Genomic DNA, 21,304 nt, shown 5'->3' on the forward strand with positions numbered 1-21,304 from the left:
TAGTGAGAGTGAAGTCCTAGTGGTAGGAATTCTTGAACTCCCATCTGTCTCATGATGCCTTTCTCAGTGTACAGGCAGATCTTGTTTTATTGTGCATGGCTTTATTGTGTTTTGCAGATACTGGGATTTTGTGTTGTTTTTTTCTTTTTACAACTCAGATGTTTGTGCTGACCCTGCATCAAGGAGGTCTTTTGGCACCATTTTTCCAACAACATTTGATCATTCATGACTCTGTGTCTTGTTTTGATAATTCTAGTGATATTTCAGGCTTTTTTATTATTGTATTTATTATGGTTGTCTGAAGTCAGTAATCTTTGATGTTATTTTTGTAACTGTTGTGACCTTTTTAGCAATAATGTATTTTTAAATTAAGGTATATACATTTTAAGAAATACTTAATAATATTGTGTCCTTATAGCCTATAGTGTAGTATAAACATACTTTTTATATGCTTGCTGAGAAGCTAAAAATTTCACGTGATTCGCTTTATTGTGATACTTGCTTTACAGCGATGCTCTGGAACTGAACTTACAGTATCTTCCGGTTTGTAGCTTCTGGTCTGTAACTACAACCAGACAGTTACAAGGGTCTGCTTGTAACTGTTACCACCTCTTGATTTTTTTTTCAGTGAAGGACATTTCATTCTCATCATTATTAACCTTTAAAAAAACTAGAGTTCTCTGCCCTTTTCTCCATGGCTGCCTCTCTCATATCCATGCTTTGGGCCTGTCTTTCTGCTGCCTGCTCTGTGCTCAGAAGTAGACACCAGAGCAGCAGCTGAGGCTTGACTGGGACGCCGTGACTTTGTCCTCAGGCTGGGCATCACCGTTTCGAAGTCCCGAGATTGCTGAGTCGGGGAAGGGAATTCACTTCAAACCTAAGCAGCTGGCCTCCCCCGTCACCTCCTGTCCCACCGCCACGCTTCCTGAACCTCACCTCTGTGTCTCCTCGCTCAATGCCCTTCAGCAGATTATTTCATCTCTCACCTCAGTTCCGTCTACAAGTTGGGGCTAATTTAACACTTGCATCATAAGACTGGTGGTCGGTGGGTTCGTATTTGTCAAGTGCTTAGAAGAGCACTTAGCACATATTAAGACATCGGATGGATGTTGCCGCCTGATGTTGGGCGGGGGTGTGGATGGTGATGCCATTGTCATTGTCCCGGTGTTCGACAGCTAAAGAGACACCCATTTCTAGAAGGAACACTTCCACATAATGACAACCACGGTAATTTCTGAACACAGGAGGCCTGAAGGTTCTTGGTTGACTTTAAGAGTAGGAGGGACGATGAGCCCAGGAGTTGGCAGTAGCCATAAGAGGCAGCTGGCCTGTGTGCAAAACCCGACGTGTATTTTCAATCTTTTATCCTGCCCTTGGCCGCAGCTGTGGTTGACACCTTCCCAGAGTCAGCAGAGTGGCTTCTGTTACCTCAGCTCTCCTGGTTACCCTGCTGCTGCTGCTGCTAAGTCGCTTCAGTCGTGTCCGACTCCGCGACCCCATAGACGGCAGCCCACCAGGCTTCCCCGTCCCTGGGATTCTCCAGGCAAGAACGCTGGAGTGGGTTGCCATGTCCTTCTCCAGTGCAGGAAAGTGAAAAGTGAAAGTGAAGTCGCTCAGTCGTGTCCGACTCTGGGGACCCCATAGACGGCAGCCCACCAGGCTCTCCCGTCCCTGGGGTTCTCCAGGCAAGAACGCTGGAGTGGGGTGCCATTGCCTTCTCCTCCTCGTTACCTTGAGAAGCCTTTAATATTTTTGATTGTCCAGAATTCACTTCAACTGAATTTTATAGCCTATTTCAAATCTGATCCAAACACAATTTCAATAATTATGCGTCTTGTTTTGTTGCCTGGGAGAAGTGATAGGTTTTTATTTTAGGCTAACCAGTTAATATTTTATTTTATGTTTAAATAAGTTCACACGAAGCTCATATCAGCAAACATAATGATGTACTGTGCTTTATCTACATGGAGTATGTCCACAGACACCAATCCTTGAGTTCTCAGGAGGTAATTTAAATCTTGCTTTTACATCCTTTTCTGTCATGCAGGTTAGTATAACTCTCTCCACACAGCTCTGAATAAATGAACGTATCAGCATGTAGCCTTGAGGAGTTCAGTGTAATTTTCATTGTGATAAATTGCATAATAAGCAAGAAAATGTTTGCTTATTAATCTATAACAAGATATAGATTGAAAATGGCCTGTCCATCCCTGACACCCTCAGTCCAGGCTGCAGAAGGGCTGAGACGCGGCGAGGCAGAGAGCGGGGGTGACTGGGCATCTTTCCCTCCCGGCGCCCGCGGGCCGCCCTCCTGTCTCTGCTTAACTACACGCACGGTAACGGCACCCGGCTGCCTCGCTCCTGACTGTGATCTTAAGCTTGCTTTATGAGGAAGCCTTTATGTTAGTCTTCTCTTTTTAAAAAGGAAAAAAAAAAAAAAGAAATACAAGAGTGCTTCCCTCTTTACTCCAATTCTTGTGAGTGTATGGACGGGGTTCCCGGCAGGGCAGCTCGCTCAGGCTGCTGCCGACTTCTGAAGGACACACATGATGGGAGTTTCTGTCCTTCCCTCGGTCCCCTGCATCAGCATCCCCTGTCAGAGAGGACCCCTGAGATGGCTTCTGAAAAGCTATATATGGCTCAAGACGAATAGAGCATTTTCCTAGAATTAAGGTTTTTAATTTCGAGATAGGACTTTAAAATCTTACATCTTTGCAATCAAAATAAAACCAGCTGTTTTCTACTGTTTTCAAACATTTCACCAAATTTTAAGCTATGTTTATTAACTAAGCAAGCATCTATGGAAGGGACAGTGTTAGGTGCTATATGTAGTGACAAAGTAGCGTGAGACCAAGATCCTTGAGGGCTCTTGCAGTTTTACAAGAAAGAGAAGATCTTACAGGAAGGAGGAGAGTAAATGGTATGGACATTCAGAGTGTGGCCGATAACTCATAGCGGGACACCCAGACAGCACCCAAAGAAGAGTGTCAGATGAATCTTCATTTCAGTGATTCAGTGACTCAGTGATTGTGGAAAGAGGAGGGGACAGGTGGCACAGCGTAGGTGCGTGCCGGAGAGGCTGGCGAGCAGCTCCACATGCAGGAAAGTGAAAGGAAACATTCTTGTTTAGCTAATTTTATTCATTAATTTCTTACAGAACTTAAACCCTGGGATGCTCCCATCAAAAACTTGAATATAATTGCCTTCCTCGTCATCTCTTGGGAATAGAATTGGGGTCAAAGAGAGGATTGGTTTTACCTTTTTCTTTATTAAAAGACTGTAAAAATGATTACAAAAGATGATGAAATGACTCTCAGAGAGGTGCTTTCTCTTGTCCTCAGTAACACTGTGGTCAATGGAAAAGGTGAGGTTCAAACCCAGGTCTCGCTGATACCAAAATCCACACTTCCACCACTGTGTCATCTTGCATTCGAAATAGTACACCCAGAGAATTAAAGACCAACAGAGCACTCAATTTAAAACCACCTTAAACCTACCAATGGAAAGAAACTTGGGCTTCCGTGCTGGCTCAATAGTAAAGAATCTGCCTGCCAGTGCAGAAGACCTGGGTTTGATCCCTGAGTCAGGAAGATCCCCTGGAGGAGGAAATGGCAATCCACTCCAGCGTTCTTGCCTGGGACATCCCATGGACAGAGGAGCCTGGCTGACTACAGTCCATGGGGCTGCAAAAGAGCTGGAGACAACTAAGCAACTCAACAGGAACAACATGAAAAAGACTTACAAGAGATCAACCCAGAGGTTTCAGATTTTAAAAATCATTTTCATCAAGAATTTTGTGCCTTCTGGAAATTAAAAGTGAAAGTCGCTCAGTCATGTCTGACTCTTTGCGACCCCACAGACCTTACAGTCCATGGAATTCTCCAGGCCAGAATACTGGAGTGGGTAGCCTTTCCCTTCTCCAGGAGATCTTCCCAACCCAGGGATCAAACCCAGGTCTCCCACTTTGCAGGCGGATTCTTTACCAGCTAAGCCACCAGGGAAGCCCAAGAATACTGGAGGGGGTAGCCTATCCCTTCTCCAGCGGATCCAGTTAAATATCAGTAAGCCCCTTGACTGTTTGGGCCTTGTATTATGTGTTTATTCTTATGTATTCAAGCACCTGTTATATAATTTGCATTGTCATTTACAATAAGCATTTACTGAAGTCCTAGAATTTTAGAAACAAAACTCTTCTTCAGCAGCATGCAACCTACTGCCCTTAATATTTATTAAGTAAAAGTACGTTGTAGAGATGAAACAACTTATCTGAGGTTACACCAGCTCTGTGAGGGCTAAGACCATCACTTAGGTCTCCCAGTTCTCGTTTTACTGCTCCCATTCCACATGGTTATGTCACCCTTTGTTTAATGAGTCATCCACAGCTAGAATCTCATGAGAGGAATTTTTAAAATGAATAATCACGGGCTTTTTATTCATGACGAACTGTTTAACTGAACATGGAAGCTGCACCTCATTGAAATCATAGGTTGCCCCATCCCTTGCTGACTCTGAAAAAAATAGAAACATACACAGTGCTATCTTTTTTTAATAAATCCATGATTTTTTAGATCAGCATGGCTATGAACATGTGGATAAAGTGTTAGAAACAGTAGAAAACCCTCCCTTTTTATGTATTAAAGTACAGAAGGATCCGTGTGCTCTTGTATGTGCTGAGCGGTGTGATTCTGATTCCAGCTGTCCTAGTCCACGTTGCCGACCTTTACTCTGAAGGAGACAAGAGCCGATCCCGCGGCTGAAAGTGCCAGACTCTTACCTCACACTGCTCTGATGGACGGGTGTGGATGAACTCCACCAAGCCTGTTGCTTTTCTGGAACATTCATAATTGCCAGACTTTAAGAAAGAAACATACAGTCACTGGAAACCACACATGCTTTGATAGCATAGATAAGTCCTTTATGTTAGAAAGATTCTTTTTGAATGATATGAAATAGAGTTGGAAAAAAAGAACTGACATCTTAACTCAAATCTTGAGCATGTTTTTTCGATTTGAGGGCCAGAGAGTAGAGAACACATCATACAAACACTGAGGTGCTTTAGGCTTCCATATTTAAATTATTTTTCCTATTCACATGACATTTATTTTTAATAGAAAGTTTGTAATTAGAGGAAACTACTTATCTAAATCTGCCTGCAATTCGGGAGACCTGGGTTCAATCCCTGGGTTGGGAAGATCTCCTGCAGAAGGGACTGGCAACTCACCCCAATATTCTTGCCTGGAGAATTCCATGGACAGAGGAGCCTGGCAGGCCACAGTCCATGGGGTCACAAAGAGTTGGACATGACTGAGTGACTGTCACACACGCACACATACACACATTTATCTAAATCATGCTGGCATAGATTTTAATCATTGTAAATGTATACATCATATAGAAAGTATGTCTAAAATATAAGTACTTCTTGGAGGAATTATTACCTTTGAGTTTAGGAAATTAGTGCCACCTGTGACTTATCAGATTCAGGTCCCACGTGACAAAGAGGAATTGCTGATTTGTTATTGCATTTAAGACAGTTGTTAATACACCTATTTTACCAGGAAGGAGTAGGAAGGGACTCCCAGATGGCACGTAATTATGCATTTACGAAGCAATTTTAGTCTTTGGTTTAGAGGGGAGCATTTTCAGTGCCCTGCTACTGCTCGTCTTGGTCACTCAGGCTGCCACAACAAAGCAGGTAGACTGGGTTACTTAAACAAGAGACACGTAGTTTTCGCAGTCCTGGAGGCTGGGAGATTCCAGAGCAGGATGCTGTAGAGACCTCATTCTGAGGCCCCTTCTCTTGGCTTCTAGGCACTGCCATCTTGCTTTGTCCTAATATGACTTCTTTGTGGCCAAGATTGGAAGCACAGAGACAGAGCAAGCTCTCTGGTGTCTCTCCTAAGGGCACTAATCTCATCACAAGGGCCCCACCCTCATGGCCTTATCTAATTATCTCCTTAGAGGCCCAGCTCCATACACTATCATCTTGAGTCCTGAGGCTTCAACATATGAATTTTAGGGAAATACAAGCTTTCAGTCCATAATGATCTTGACTATGATTTGCAGGTTTTTCTATGAAAGTTAAAATGTTTTTCCCCCTGGAACATTCCTCTACAGCATTCCTTAATTTGATAGATGGGGAAGTCTGACAATTGTAGGAAGTGCCATTTAACTGAAGTGGTCTTACATGTAACTTTAAAAAAGCGTTTACCTCCAAGGGGTAAGGATTAGAACAGGATTAATGAGTAGTCAAGTAAGGAATGAGCTTGGCCTGAGTGGACTCTTTTTCTATTCATGGTTTTTATCTATAATATCTATCATCTCTGGTATTTCGTATTGGATATATGTTCTGAAATGCTGAGTAAAACAGGGAGTGTGGCATATCATATTTTTCAGAATAAAGACTGAAACCAAGATCCATCCTATAAACCTATATAACAGATGATCTGCATAACAGCCAGAAGAGCTGGATCAGGCAAAAAGATGGAGTTCTGTGTTTATGTACAGATTCCAGAATAAGACAGACACCCCCTTTTGTTTCAAGTCTCTGATAGTATGATCCTTCCTTGTTCAGTTAGAATCTCACATTACAATATATCACACACCCAGCCCACTTTTGACTTTCAAGATAACTACATGCAGAATTAGACTTTGTCTGTTGGGACTACCAGATCAATTACTTTGACTTCATTGCCTGGTCAATTCAGTCAAATAACTGGCTTAAGTGATTTTTTTTTTTTCCTGCTGAATTTACCAGGTAACTTCATTTAGTGCATAGCTATTGAGCTACCACTATGACCAAGGGCTGTGCTAGGCACATCGGTGGGGGGACCAGGGGATACACAGGATTAGAAGGCATGGCCCCAGTCTGCGTGTTGGTTCACAACACACAGCTAATTCAGAATGCGAGTCGGCGCTCAGGACCCGGCATAAACAGGTTTTGTCACTGGTTGTTTTTGTTTCCGTAGACGGTCGCTGAGTGCTCTAGCAATTGCAGAATACCACGTGGGCTTCCACAGGGGTTGAACAGAGCGGAGGGAGGAGAGTGTGCCAGTGGGCAAGGGGGGTAGTGGAGAAGCATTAGCAAAATACTGCGATTGAAAAGGGATGAGTTTTAGGGACCAGCTTTGAAATTAGTCTGGCCTCCGGAGCATGGGCGTGCAGATGATAGAGTGATAAATTAGCGAAACTAGATTATGGAGGGTCTGGAATCTCCAACCGAGGAGTTTAAGATTTTTCTAAGCACTGGACCCACTGAGGTTTTTAAGCAGGTTAACCATGAAATAGAGTTGGTGCTCTGGGAAGATTACGCTAGCAGTGGTGCACCGAAGAGGCTGTTGATGGGAGAGACAGGTTTCTCTTCTTCCCCTGTTGCCTGGGCGACTCCTTTCTGTTATCACGCTCGCAACCCACCCGCTTGTGCTCTGTGGATACTCTGAGGGTCACCACAGAGCCCTGACCTCAGAGCAATAGCTGTGTCCCCGTTCTGAGGCCCTGGCCTCGGACTGCCAGGCGCTGAGGACAGGCATCCCTCAAGTGCACACACCGACGTCTCTACCAACTGTTGGGTGGTCCAGCCCCCGTGGAAGGCAGTGGATAGCGCTGTGATATGTCTTTGGTTCGCTTCGTTCCCTGTTACCCTGCAGCTTCTCTTCTTAACCTCATACTTTACCACTTCGCTTCCTGTAAGAAGTTTGCCAATTTCCCTAAATTCACAAGGTCATTTGCTGAGCAGGAGGAAGGGTGGTGTATGACTAAGCCTTTCACTTGAAACCAGTGACCAGCAGGTTGATCTCGTTTTCTTTGTTTCTATTTCTCTGGTGAGAAGAAGCATCTGTTACAACTGTAATATGTCACATGCAGGACTAGATGTTTTTGCATCTTGTTAGCTGATTCATTCTTCTCATCAACCCAGTGAAGTCAGTATTCTAATGCAGCCATTTTATAGACATTGTTCTGCTGTTTAGTACAGCCGCTCTCTGTCACAACTTTATCTGCCCAGCAGTGGGTAACCGTGCACCCCTATCTTCATTCAGACTATTGTTGATACAGAATAAAGCAGAGCGAAGGTCCATGTCTTTTAATATACCACTAGAAACCTCGGGGATGCAGCCTAGCCAGTTAGCCAAAGCTGTGAGTGTAGCCATGTTACCAGTCCATTCACCCAGTTAAGCGCAGTGTCGTCCAGCCACTCCCCGTCTATTTTCTCCAGCGATTGGCCATCCTAAAAGACGGTACTCTGTTACCTCGAGTCCTCACTGAACTTCCCTGGACCTGACTTTTGCCGTGTAAACTGCTGGTATCACCAGCTTACAGGGGTGTGCTGGGCAGATGCAGAAGGACCTGAGGGAGCACGGGGCAGCCCCGCCTCCGCCTTCCGTCCTCGTCCAGTTCTTCCTCCTCCTTGCGTGCGTCCCCAGCAGGGCCGGGCCACCCTGGAAACAGACACCCCTGCTCCCTGGCTGACTGCTAAGGGGTCTTTCCAACCTCAACATCTTGTGATTTTATTCCCTTCAGGAAAGCTGATTTAGGTTTGTTTAGAATTAGTCAGTTAACATACCACTTTGCATTTCATTGTCATCAACACCCATTCATCCACATTGATGAAACATCCTAGAGTATCTGAAATCAGTTTGGAGTTTGAAGTTTTTAAAACAGCCTAATTGTGATCTGAACTTTACAATAATTTTGCAAGCAGTCTAGCCCGACATTATTCACGTGGTGAACATTTCTTTTCCTGAATTCTCAATAGCAAAGCTCAGTCCAGAAGAGAAACTGCCTCCCTGTGGAGGCACTCTCTCTGTCCAGCCCCCTGGGGTCACGAGGGCCTCAGGGTCGTCCTTGGGGGAGATGCACCCCCCCAGCGGGTCCCCTCTGGTTATTGTTCAGTAGATGTATTTTTTGTGGTGAACGTCAAAGGACAGCTCTCCATCGTCCTCTGCTCTGTGTTTCTCCTCTGTGTCTGCCCGCAGTTTGGAGAAAGTAGAAACACGTACAGTACCAGTCAAAGATCAAAGCAGTGTAGCAGTTGCAACAAAATGCACAGAATTTTCTATAATCAATTTACTTTCCTGTAGCAGTGATGGGAATGCCTAAGTGATGCCTCTTTATTTTCAACTAGAAGTTAATATAATGATTCATAGATTAATTACAGAAATACTTATAAACTTCTTACAAATTTTTAGTAAATGTAAGTCAGCTGACACATGAAGCACAAAAACGTATTTGATTGGAGCAGGACAGATCTTAATATAATTTCATACAAATATTTAAATATCAATGTTATTTAGCTAGAGAGAGAAGCCGTTAACGGATCTCTTAATGAGTAACAAAATACACCCTATGTATAGTTGATGTGTGGATCACGTACCACGTTTTAATGAAAAGTCTTAATACTTTCCACAGTAGTCTGTATAAAGTATAATGGAAGCTTCCAAACAGAAAAATATTATTTTTTATGCTTTAGGAGTGGCAAAGGAATATATAGCACTACTATCCTATAAGGAGATAGATTTATTTCATCATGTACATATTCTTGTATATAGCCTGGACCTTATCCATGTGTATGTGTATAGTGCTATGTGTATGTTCTTTATAGAGAGAGAATAAGTGTCTGTCAACACAATTTTTTGCAACAATACTGAATAACTGTTGGCAGAACATGCTAATTAGTAACTTAATTCTGAGAATGTTGAGTGGGGTAAACTGGCACAACAGGGTATATTAATACAAACTAAAAAATAATTTTGTCATTTTCAGTTCTTCTGATAATTTAATGGACAGGAGTGAGTTTTGCTTCCTCTCAGATATAGGCCTTAAATACAGCCTTTTAACTTGGCCTTATATTACCTTTAACTTTTTCAAGGAAAAAAAAAAATGAAAATGCCCTTCGCGATATTCTTTCTTCCCTGACTCCGAGCTCAGTGATATGTATGCAGAGCTAGTTCCTGATAATTTGTTAACAAGGCGTCTTTAACATTTTGGACAGATGCACATACTGTTTTCAATCTTCACGGTTAATTATTCGATTTTGTATTTGATGCCAGAACACCCTGACTTCTAATCACCGCTCATTGTTGCAAGTCCATTATATTCTAACTGTTTGAGTGCTCCCATTGACCTTGAACTGACATTATAAGCTGTGTCTAATCTTTTCAGTCTATATTTCTAATGCTTCTTTTCTCTTTTCCCTTTTTTCTGATCCCTGTTTAGCATCACAACGGGGCTGCCTTTGAGCCCTGCCGCCGACTCCGCCCGCTCCGCTCGGCATGCCCTCTCCCTCATTGCCACGGCCAGACCACCCGCCTTCATCACCACCATCGCCAAAGAGGTGCGAGCAACTCCTCAGTAGGCTCCGTCTCCTCATTTAGAGGAATGAGTTCACGTTGTCAGCCGAGGTTCCATATGCATAGATAATCCTTCCAGTTTGTTCTAGAACAATGCGAGTTAATAATTTTGCACTGGGATGAAGACATATGTACCTGTGTGCCCACATGCTGAACTCCATGGCAGTGCATTCATTTCTGTTCTCAAAGTTAATTCACTTGTAAATATTTGCCGGCAATTTCTCAATCTGAAATAGAGCAGGCCTGTTCAAATTAAAAATCTATTAAAGGTATCCATGGTATCTACCTGTAATCAAAACTGAACTTATTTAACACTGGCTCTCCAACTGTAAACAAAAATGTAAGTCATAAACTTGCTAATTGTTTTTCCTATGGCATGTCACAGATAAAGACTTGAATGCCAATTGATTCCCACATTCTTAGTGTTCTAACTAATTGGCTACATCTAACTGAAAAACTAGTAAAGAACAATGAACCAATTATAGAGTCTTTCCTGTAGGTCTTATATATATATATAGAGTCTTTCCTGTAGGAGAGAAGGCAAGAGAGATAAGCTCCTAAATTTTCTTTAAAGGTTTCTTCCGTTTCAGCATGAGTAATGTGCAGACTCGGTGTCCGCGGGGAATGTCCTCTGCCTGAGTTCTTTTTCCTGTAGCTATGATGAATTTTTAAAATGCTAAATAAATACCTCTGAGCCTGCCCTGATAACCTACAACCTGTTGGGCCTATGTCTACCCCAGAGCCATCCTTAATAGGCGTGCAGCAAAAATTTCTGATGTGAATATAGCTAGAAGGGAGGAAGGTAGGGCCTAATAGCAGCTTGAGTTTCTATGAGGCAGTGGGACTCCGAATTCACATCTGAAATGGATTCGCAGACTGAGGGGCTTTGTTTTCTAATAGTGCATAGTGTTACAGTGAGAGCCCACTGCACTTAAAATATGTATGTCTGTATTTTATGAGTAGTATATGTTTTTATAAAGTGTATATATGTATGCATGAACAGATTTACTAGACCTGGGATTTTTTTAAGCCAGTGTTTCATATCAGTGGAATATGCAGAGATAATAATATTGACTGTACTAAATAAGCCTTACGTCAGTCCAACCCAGATACAAGTCCTGTAAATACCAGACCTTAAACTGCCTCTTTAAAGACAACAAGCAAGTATTCTATATTAATTGTGTTTTTGAACTTAATTTTCACCATTTACATATGAGTCTTTTTATTTTATTTTTTTAAACGTTTTACTTTATATTGGCGTCTAGCTGATTAACAATGTCGTGATACTTTCATAGTGTGGAAATGGTATCCAGACTGAGGGAGTGTTAGTCGGGAGCATGTGCGCTCAGCTACTCAGTCGTGTCTGACTCTTTTGCGACCCCAGGGACTGTAGCCCTCCAGGCTCCTCTGTCCCTGGATTTTCCCAGCAAGAGTACTGGAGTGGGTTGCCATTTCCTCATCGATAAAGAATTCACCTGCCAATGCAGGAGACACAAGTTCCATCCCTGGATTTGGACAATCCCTGGATAAGGAATTGGCAACCCATTCCAGTACTCTGGCCTGGGAAATCCCAGGGACAGAGGAGCCTGGCAGGTCCAGCTCATGGGGTTGCAAAAAGAGTCTGGCAGGACTTAGCGACTAAACAGCAACAACAGTCCTCTAATTGCTACCCACCTCAATGCCAAATATACAAAATTCACAGAACTTCAGTTTGTCTCTTTTTAAAAATGTCACTATCAGTTAAAGTCTCATATAATACCCAGGAACTAAAATTCCATTAGGAAATACATGTATTTATTGTACTAAGTACTTTCTTTTGCAATTAAAAGTGTCTCCTGACCCACCCGCAAGACATTTGTTCTTGTTGACCTTTCTTTCTGTTGTATTAGTAAGTGAAAAATAACCCAGCAGCTAGAAATGTAAAGTCTGTGAGGCAGCGACCTTATCTACAGCCTGGAAATGTTTTCTAGGTTCACAGACACACTGCTCTCGCCGCAAACACCCAGTCTCAGCAGAATATGCACACCACCACTCTTGCCCGAGCGAAAGGGGAAATTCTGAGAGTCATTGAAATTCTTATTGAAAAGATGCCCACAGATGTCGTGGATCTTCTCGTAGAGGTAAGAATATTCTGTTGATGTTTTTTTTTCCTTTTAAATATTTATTTATTGCACCAGCTCTTAGTTACAGCACATGGGTTCTTTAGTCACAGCGTGTGGGATCTGATTCCTGACCAGGGATGGAACCCGGGCCCCCTGCCTTGGGAGCGTGGAGTCCTAATCACTGGACCACCAGGGAAGTCCTAAGAATATTCTGTTTTATATGATACATCCATAGCCTAAATTAAGTATTCTAGTGTAGTAATACAAATCAGCGTCTTTATTTCCAACACCTATAAAAGAAAGAAAGGTAACTAAAGTGAATGAACTTTTGTATAATTTCTGAAGAGGTTTATTTAAATTTCCTCAAGAATCAAAATAATTGTTCTGTCCATTTACCATTCACATGAAATTGGTCTGTTTTAGAGTAATTTTTAAAGATTATAGTCTCTTTGGTATCTTTCATTATAAATAGAACATAGAGTGTGCTTGAATAAAAGCTACCTATCCTATATATAAAAACATGAAATGTCTTTCAAGTAAAGAAGTCTGGTTTCTTTATTTTACTGTGTGCTCTCTTTAAAAAATGGTTTTTACAGATGAGAGAAAGGATAGCTTATTGTATAATGTAAGTATACTATAATTTTAAAGTAAATATGAAAATAAAATTATGAGAATTTTCATGCAAATGAGGCCTAAGTTAATAATTTAAATTATAGAAAATTACGTATTTGAAACTAATTTTAAATTTGTATCTTTTCTGTAAAGGTTATGGACATCATTATGTACTGCCTCGAAGGATCTTTAGTTAAAAAGAAAGGTCTTCAGGAATGTTTTCCAGCCATCTGCAGGTAAAGAAGCCTTCTATAGCATGCAAAGTAAAAAAAGTTTTAGTAACACATAATTTAAAACTGTGTTTTGAACAGGATGAGTTAGTGATTGTAGCCAATTAGAAACTCTGTTATGAATTCATATCTGCTTACTTTCTAAAACAATTTAATCAGCTTATACTAAGAAAACACAACTATAATAGAACCACTACTTGAAAGTGGGTTGTGAAGAGGTTTTCTCAAAACTGAAAAAGAGGAGTGAAAGATAGCATCTAATAAATATGTCTGCTCTCATACCCATCACCAGAATTAGTTTGTATGTTACAAAAGAAGAGTTAGGGAGCTTGAAGGAGAAGAGACACTTTTCAGCAACAAAAGTCTTTATGCCACCTTTTTCATAGTATATTTTTATTTTTAATAAAAAAGCCAGTATTTACATATTCTCCTACTAAGCATAGGTGATTTCCCTATGAGAACAAGAGCAGTTCAAAGAAGCCAAGAGCAGTTAACACTTTTATAAACAAGGTTGCGTAGGTGACATGTAATTCTAATCATTTGTACATGTGTGCATGCGTGGCCCTGTGGCCCATAGCCCACCAGGCTCCTCTGTCCGTGGGATTCTCCAGGCAGGGATACTGGAGTGGGTTGCCATGCCCTCCTCCAGGGGATCTTCCCGACCCAGGGATGGAACCTGCATCTCTTATGTCTCCTGCACTGGCAGACAGGTTCTTTACCACTAGCACCACCTGGGAAGCTCCTTGTATGTGTAGAGCATTTATTGTTAGGAAATGAAAATTTTTTTTTTTTCTAAATGTCAAAATGTAGTCACATGTTTATTTTTCTTTTAAAGTAGTTTTTGGTTATCAAAATGTTTATAGCTTGAGATACACTTTTGTTAAAAAGAATTTTCTACCTCCATGTGTTCAGTCGAAACAGTGTTCATGTCTGTTGAAGTTGTTTTAGCAGTTGTTTTTATAGAAAACAGAACAACCAGTTAGGCATAGTTACGTAACATTTTTCTTTTTGAGATAAGCGCAGTGATATCCTTACTGAGGGTTTGTTCAGTTCAGTGAGTATACTGCCCTGGAAAGCCTTGAATTTGTAGTGGCATTGCGCAGTGCATCGTTATGCCTTTTATATTTCCTGGCATTTCAACAAATGTTTGCTGAATTAATTGTACTCTGCATCCTCCCATATCTTCCCTCATATTTACAATAGATTTTATATCTTAGTCTCTTCATTTTGCTGTTTCTGATATATGCCACCCAGAGGTTAAATCATGAACACATGGAAAAAGTTTATCTAATATGCATGTTGTACAGATGCATATTTTCTTGTGACACAGATTAGGCATGTTAGAATACAGTAATTTTGTAACATCATGCCACATTTAATTCTGGTTTATGTTCTTTTTATTGAAAATTATATATATTAAATCTTTTTTGTATAATTAATTGATGTTAAAAATACGTGTAGCTGTTAGGTTCCCAGTCGACTGTTCTCTAAGGAAATGTCTAAACAAAAAATGGACATTTATCTGTCACTTAGTGGAAGCAAGGAAGCAGTTTTATCAGGAATTATCTTATTGAAGGTTAGCAAAGCGTTCTTGTAACACCAGTGTCTACTGTGAAAATAAGCCTCCTGGATCTAAGGCTAGCAAATCATTCAGCGTTTAAAGGGCCTATATCTTCCCTTGCCGAAAATCTGTCTCCTCTGGCATCCTCAGTTGCTTAAGTCCCTTTAATTTCTGCCAGTCCACATTTGTTTGCAGTTGTTTAATCACCGGAGAGGAAAGTTTCTGCCTGAATGCTAAAGAAACATACATAAGCTGAATGTTAATTTTTTTTTTTTCTGATTTGGCCAAAAGCAATTGTATTTTATTAATTTGATACCATTTATTGAACACCTACTGTGTATCAGGTGCTAATTAGGCCCTGGGAATACAGGGATGAGTGAGATGTTGTCCTCAAGGAGCACAGGGTCTAGCAGGGCAAGTAGTTAAAAGATAAATAATGCCAGGGGTGCTGTGTTGTATGCTGGAGGAGGATTACCTACCAGGGGGATTACCTACCAGTGGGCAGCAAACACAGTGCTTAAGTCTGGGCCTGGGACTCTTACAAAGTTCACAATGAAGAAGCCGAATAAGAACAATAATTACAAGGGGGTTTTAGGAAGTTTCACAAAGGAGAAGACAGACTAATAATGTCAATTTCCTCGTGGAAGTGAAAGTCACTCAGTCGTGTCTGACTCTTTGTGACCACATGGACTGTACCTTCCATGGAATTCTCCAGGCCAGAATACTAGACTGGGTAGCCTTTCCCTTCTCCAGGGGATCTTCCCAACCCAGGGATCAAACCCAGGTCTCCCGCATTGCAGGCAGATTCTTTACCAGCTGAGCCACAATGGAAACCCAAGAATACTGGAGTGGGTAGCCTATCCCTTCTCCAGGGCATCTTCCCAACCCAGGAATTGAACTGGGGTCTCCTGCATTGCAGGCAAATTATTTACCAACTAAACTATCAGGGAAGCCCCAGTTTCCTTTTAATGATGGAGAAAAATATTTTAATGAAAATAGCTGCCAGCAGAGACACAGATATAAAGAACAGACTTTTGGATTCAGTGGGAGAAGGAGAGGGTGGGATGATTTGAGAGAATGGCATTGAAATATATGTGTGACCATATGTAAAATGGACAACCAGTGCAAGTTTGATGTATGAAGCGGGGCACCCAAAGCCCGTGCCCTCTGACAACTGGGAGGGATTTGGTCAGAATGGAGGGGGCACGTGCAAGCCTGCGGCCAGTTCATACTGATGTATGGCAGAAACCATCACAGTATCGCAAAGTAATTATCCTCCAATTAAAATAAATAATTTTTTTAAAAAGTGGCTGCCAAGCAAAGAAAAGGATTTGTCCTCCGCAGGGGCTTAGGGTGGTGTTGGAAGGAGTAGTGGCAGGTTTTGGAAAAACTTCACCAAAGAGTTGATGGGGTGAGCTTTGCAGAATAAATTGGTGTGTATCATCTGGAATTACAGAAAGGATCATACCAACAAATGTTTGGAGGCACAAACGTGTAAGAGAGAATTTGGTGAAGGCTGTGTGGTAGTGACTGGAATGTAGGTTGAGGGTGGAATTTTCGCAGCGTGCTGCAGGATAGGGCTTTGAATTCTGTATGAAGGAATTTGGTCATTATTCTGCAAGCATTGGAGAGTCAGCAGAGTTTAAGCAAACTCTTGCCAGAATATAGGTGATAAGGCACAATGTTATGAAACAGGATTTTTTAAAAATTGTTTTCATTTTGGAAAATTTCAAACATACACTAAAGTGGAAGGAGTAATGTAGTAAATCCCCATGAACTCATCAGTTAGCTTCAAGAATTATCAGCACATGGCCAGTCTCATCTCATCTGTAACATTCTCTTGCCCCCCCCCCATTTTTAAATACAGTAGGTCCTTGTTGGTTATTTATTTTATACAGCAGGGTGTATATGAAACATGGGGCTTCCCTGGTGGCTCAGCAGGAAAGAATCCACCTGTCAGTGCAGGAGGTGAAGGTCCCTGGGTTGGGAAGCTCCCCTGGAGAAGGCAGTGGCAACCCACTCCAGTGTCCTTGCCTGGAGAATCCCATGGACAGAGGAGCCTGGTGGGCTACAGTCCATGTGGTCTCAGAAAGAGTCAGACATGACTTTTGTGACTCAACAACATGTGAAACATAGGATTTGTAACAAATAGTTATAAATTGAAATAATTGACTACCTCTTATTATGTTAGATTTATTATTTATTAGAGTTGTGAAGATATAAGCCCCAAAGGGTCAGTGCATAAACACAGGAAGATGAGTAACAAGATAAGGTTGTAACTTGTACTAACACTGTTAGTTAGAACAGGTAATAAATCATGGAGGACTTCAGAGAATACTAAGCTTAGATGGGACCTCCTTACAGGTCGACACCATGCCACCTACTTAGGCTGATTTGTACTCTATCGATAAATGAACAACAAAAATGTTAACATATGAACAGAAGTAAAAATTACTTTATTGAATATCTGCCATGTTTGTACCATTGTGCTAGGTCCCTTACAGCACTTAGATGCCCTCTACTTACAAGTGAATTCCTTTCGCTAAATAGGAAACTCTAGTTAAAGTCGACGATGTGAATATCTGTGGTTCAGTCAGGTGAAATTCGTGTTTAAGGTCTTTATGTGAGGTTGTATTCTTGGGTTCTTCTTGTTTTGTTGGCTTCTTTCCTCTTTCTTTTCTTTTACCCTTTCTGAAAGATGCAATGCGTACATGCTTAGTCACTGAGCCATGTCAGACTCTTTGCGACCTCAGAGCCTGTAATCCCCCTGGCTCCTCTGTCCATGGGGTTTGTCCCAGGCGAAAATGCTGGAGTTGGGTTGCCATTGCCTTCTCCAGGAGATCTTCCCACCCAGGGATTGAACCTGGGTCTTTTACATTGAAAAGTAGATTCCTCACCACTGAGCCACCTGGGAAGCCCAAAGATGCTATGTATTTTACCTTAGGCTAACCTCTATAATGTTGCTACCTTACCAATATTTAGTTGTTCCAGTTGGTAGATCATAAGAAGTTATAAATTTCATTTAGTGTGTGTGTGTGTGTGTGTGTATATATATATATATATATATATATTTATTTATTTATTTATTTATTTTAGTGAGATGATATTTGTCAAAGCACCTATCAGAGTGCTTGTGATTTTGGTATTCAGAGAATATTAATTTCCTGGGGGAGTTTTTTCTAGCCAAACAATAATGCAAAAACACAAAATGTGTGTAAGAAATTTGTTAATATTTATTTGAGAAGATTTTATATGCCTAAAAAGTACAGGATGGCATTATTATCATTTTCATATAGGTAAAAAAATTGATTTATTTCCCAAAATATTAAATAATTTTTAGTCAGTGTTATAAAGATGCTTTTCATATCTAAAGTTGTATTAATTCCATCAAGAACCAATCTGATATCCTGAAGTCATTGACTGTTTTTAAATCAAAAGTACTCCCATTTGGGTTATACATATATACTCTTTTCTGAGTACCAAGATGGATTAGCATCATCAAATGTGAAATGATCCTAAGATTGGTTTTCCTGTTTTTCAGTTTTGTTTTTTAACCTTGACCAGTAGGTTTTGATTCTGATATGCATCTGGCTATTGAGTTTTCAGTTTAGAATTTTAAAACTTGACTGTCGTAATTTCTCTAATATTTTCTTCATTGTTAGTAACTTGGCAGGTGGTTTTTAGATTGCATTTAAAACTTCCATTGGGTTGCTGTCTTGAAAGTCTTGGGCTTAAGCTTAGGCTGACCTCTGTATTGTATGTTGCTATATACCAATAGTCAGTTTATTCAGATTTGCTTATTTATTCATTTATTTATTCAGGTTTATTAATGATTGTATGACTTAATACATAATTTAATGAATAGTGACTCCATCCACTGGACTATGTTTTAATTAAATTTTTGTCCTGTGACATATATACTCAAACAAGTTTAAGCTACAAATTGTATATCTAGTAAAAGAAAGTAGGATTGATACAGAAAGTTTGATTTTTTTTCTAATTTAGTTCATATAATTTTCCATTAGTTATTAAAACTTCTTGTAATATCTTCTGCTTGAAAACAGAAATGGATTAGAACACATGCCCAGTAAAATTTAATAGAATTTTTCCTGTCACTGACCCAAAATCATGTGTTAATATTAAAACATGAGGTTATAACATTGTATTAATGTATAATTTGCCGGAGTTGAAAGTGAATGTGTTAATCACTCAGTCGTGTCTGACTCTTTTCGATCCCATGGAGTGTAGCCCGCCAGACTCCTCTGTCCATGGGATTCTCCAGGCAAGAATACTGGAGTGAGTAGCCTTTCCCTTCTCCAGGGGATCTTCCTGACCCAGGGGTTGAATCCAGGTCTCCCACATTACAGGCAGATTCTTTACCGTCTGAGCCACCAGGGAAACCCAGACTGTTGAGCTATAGGTTTGTATCTCAATTTCTTAGCATCATGTGCATACAGAGGGGCCAACCATCAATGCCTAAGTCACAGGCTTCAGTTGATAGAAATAGAGCAGGTGCTCAAGAGGAACACACCGCAGGACCGAGATCCACATGGAGTCGAGAGTCCTCAGAGGAGTTTCCACCCATGGTGGTTGAGTCTGTGGGTGCGAGGCCCATGGAAGCAGAGCACCAACTGTCATAAACATTTTACTAAGAGTTAGAGCATCCACAGGTATCCAAGGGCAGCCACTTGTAGCTCGTAGACCCAATTGTTTTAGGGATTTTGGAACTCTCAAGGATGTGTTGGGAAAGAGCTCGCACAAGTCAGTATTAAAGTACATTCCGTGCCTGTTAGCTGAGAGAACTGAAGACACAACACAAGTAATAAATGCTCACTCTCTGCTCGGTCCTCGGAGGAGGAATGAGCTCTTCCGTGCAGCTCCTGGATGATCTTCAGGAGAATTACCTGATTTTGAGGCTCTGCCTGAGACCCACTGCCTCCGACCATCCTGAAGCCTGATGGTTCCCATGCACACCGAAGTTCAGAAGCAAGTCCCCTGATAATCCTCTGTCAGGAAAACAAAACCTGACTCATTGTCCTTTGTGGCACGTTCAATGATGTAAGAACTCGGCTCCTAGAATGCCTTTTTGTTTACATGTGGAGTAAACTCAGAATTTCCAAGGAAATGTCTGAAGACATCCTTTCAGCTCCTCCATTCCCGCAGTGACGCACCATTTGTTTTGAAAGACACGCCCTCAGACAGTAGCACAGAGTGCCGGCGGAGACTTCTCACTTCAGACTGTTCGGTAGTCGACTTTGATCTAAAGCTCCATTAGACAAAACCAGAACACTTAGAAGCTAGTTTAAAAAGCATGGTCCACTGAGCCCTCTGCATAGTCTAGTTTGTATCCCTAGATGAAGCTGAGCCCCCAGAGAGCGGCCTGTCGGGACCACGGGGTCTGGCCCCTTCAGCACTGACTTCCCCAGGTTCCCTGCCCGAGCCTTGCCTGCAGTTTGCCGCGGAGCCTTGCCCGTGAGCGTCTCAGGAAGGCTGTGGTCCAGTTGGGGTCACACTGATGTCTGTTGTTTAGGGTCCCTTCCGAGTGTGCTCAGTCGCTTTGGTTGTGTCCAACTCTGCGACCCCACAGACTGTAGCCAGCCCGGCTCCTCTGTCCATGGGATTCTCCAGGCAAGAACACTGGGGTGGGTTGTCATGCCCTCCTCCAGGGGATCTTCCTGGCCCAGGGATAGAAAAAACATTTTTTTCAAATCCAGATGACAGGCATTTTTTGTTTGCTTTACCCTAAAGAATGAGAATGTGTGTTTTGTTTTTAATTCCACTTAACCGGAGTTAATTTAAACATTTTGCCTTGGTCATTGGGCAGCTCAAAACCACATTCCCTGCCTAACTTAAATAGTTAGGGCTTACATCTCCCTTTCTCTTTATCTCATCATCACATCTCAAACTTGTCTTCCTCTTCTATCTTTTACTGAGTTAGGTTTTATCAAAGTCCCTGTGTGTGTGCTCAATCGCCAAGTCGTGTTTGACTCTTTCAAGCTCCTCTATCCATGGAATTTTCCAAATAAGAATACTGGAGCAGATTTCCTTCTCCTGGAGATCTTCCTGACCTGGGGATCAAAGCCGGGTCTCCTGTGTCTCCTGCCGTGGCAGGTGGATTCTTTACCACTGAGCCACCTGTTAAGTCCTTTCTGTAATGTGTGTGAGTGTGTGTGTGTATGTGTGTGTGTGTGTGTGTGTGTATTTAGATGTGTATGTGAAATTTAACACATTTATAGTTTCATTTCAGAAGTCATAGAAACAAAGATAATCATTTTACACATAATACTGTGATTATTTTCTGAAAATTATATTAATTAAAATATCCTAGATCTACCTAGAGTAATTTATGTATATGTAGATATTTTTCTAAAAGATACAAAAATAACTTTTTAATATTGAAATATAGCTGACTTATAATACCGTATTAATTTCAGGTGTGTAACAAGGTTGTGT

The 21,304-nt window shown here is 41.3% G+C and overlaps 1 protein-coding gene across 2 annotated transcripts in view; it reads left to right on the forward strand.

Moving 5' to 3' along the window:
• Positions 1-21,304, forward strand: part of WDR7 (WD repeat domain 7) — a 331,772-nt gene that overhangs the window by 232,034 nt on the left and 78,434 nt on the right. For both annotated transcript variants that reach the window (XM_065932803.1, XM_065932802.1), the window contains 3 exons: positions 10,213-10,330; positions 12,317-12,466; positions 13,214-13,296. In XM_065932803.1, coding sequence (XP_065788875.1) covers positions 10,213-10,330; positions 12,317-12,466; positions 13,214-13,296 — 351 coding nt within the window. The remainder of the gene's footprint in view (positions 1-10,212; positions 10,331-12,316; positions 12,467-13,213; positions 13,297-21,304) is intronic.

Source organism: Muntiacus reevesi, chromosome 4 (assembly GCF_963930625.1).
Source record: "Muntiacus reevesi chromosome 4, mMunRee1.1, whole genome shotgun sequence".
Lineage (NCBI taxonomy): Eukaryota > Metazoa > Chordata > Mammalia > Artiodactyla > Cervidae > Muntiacus > Muntiacus reevesi.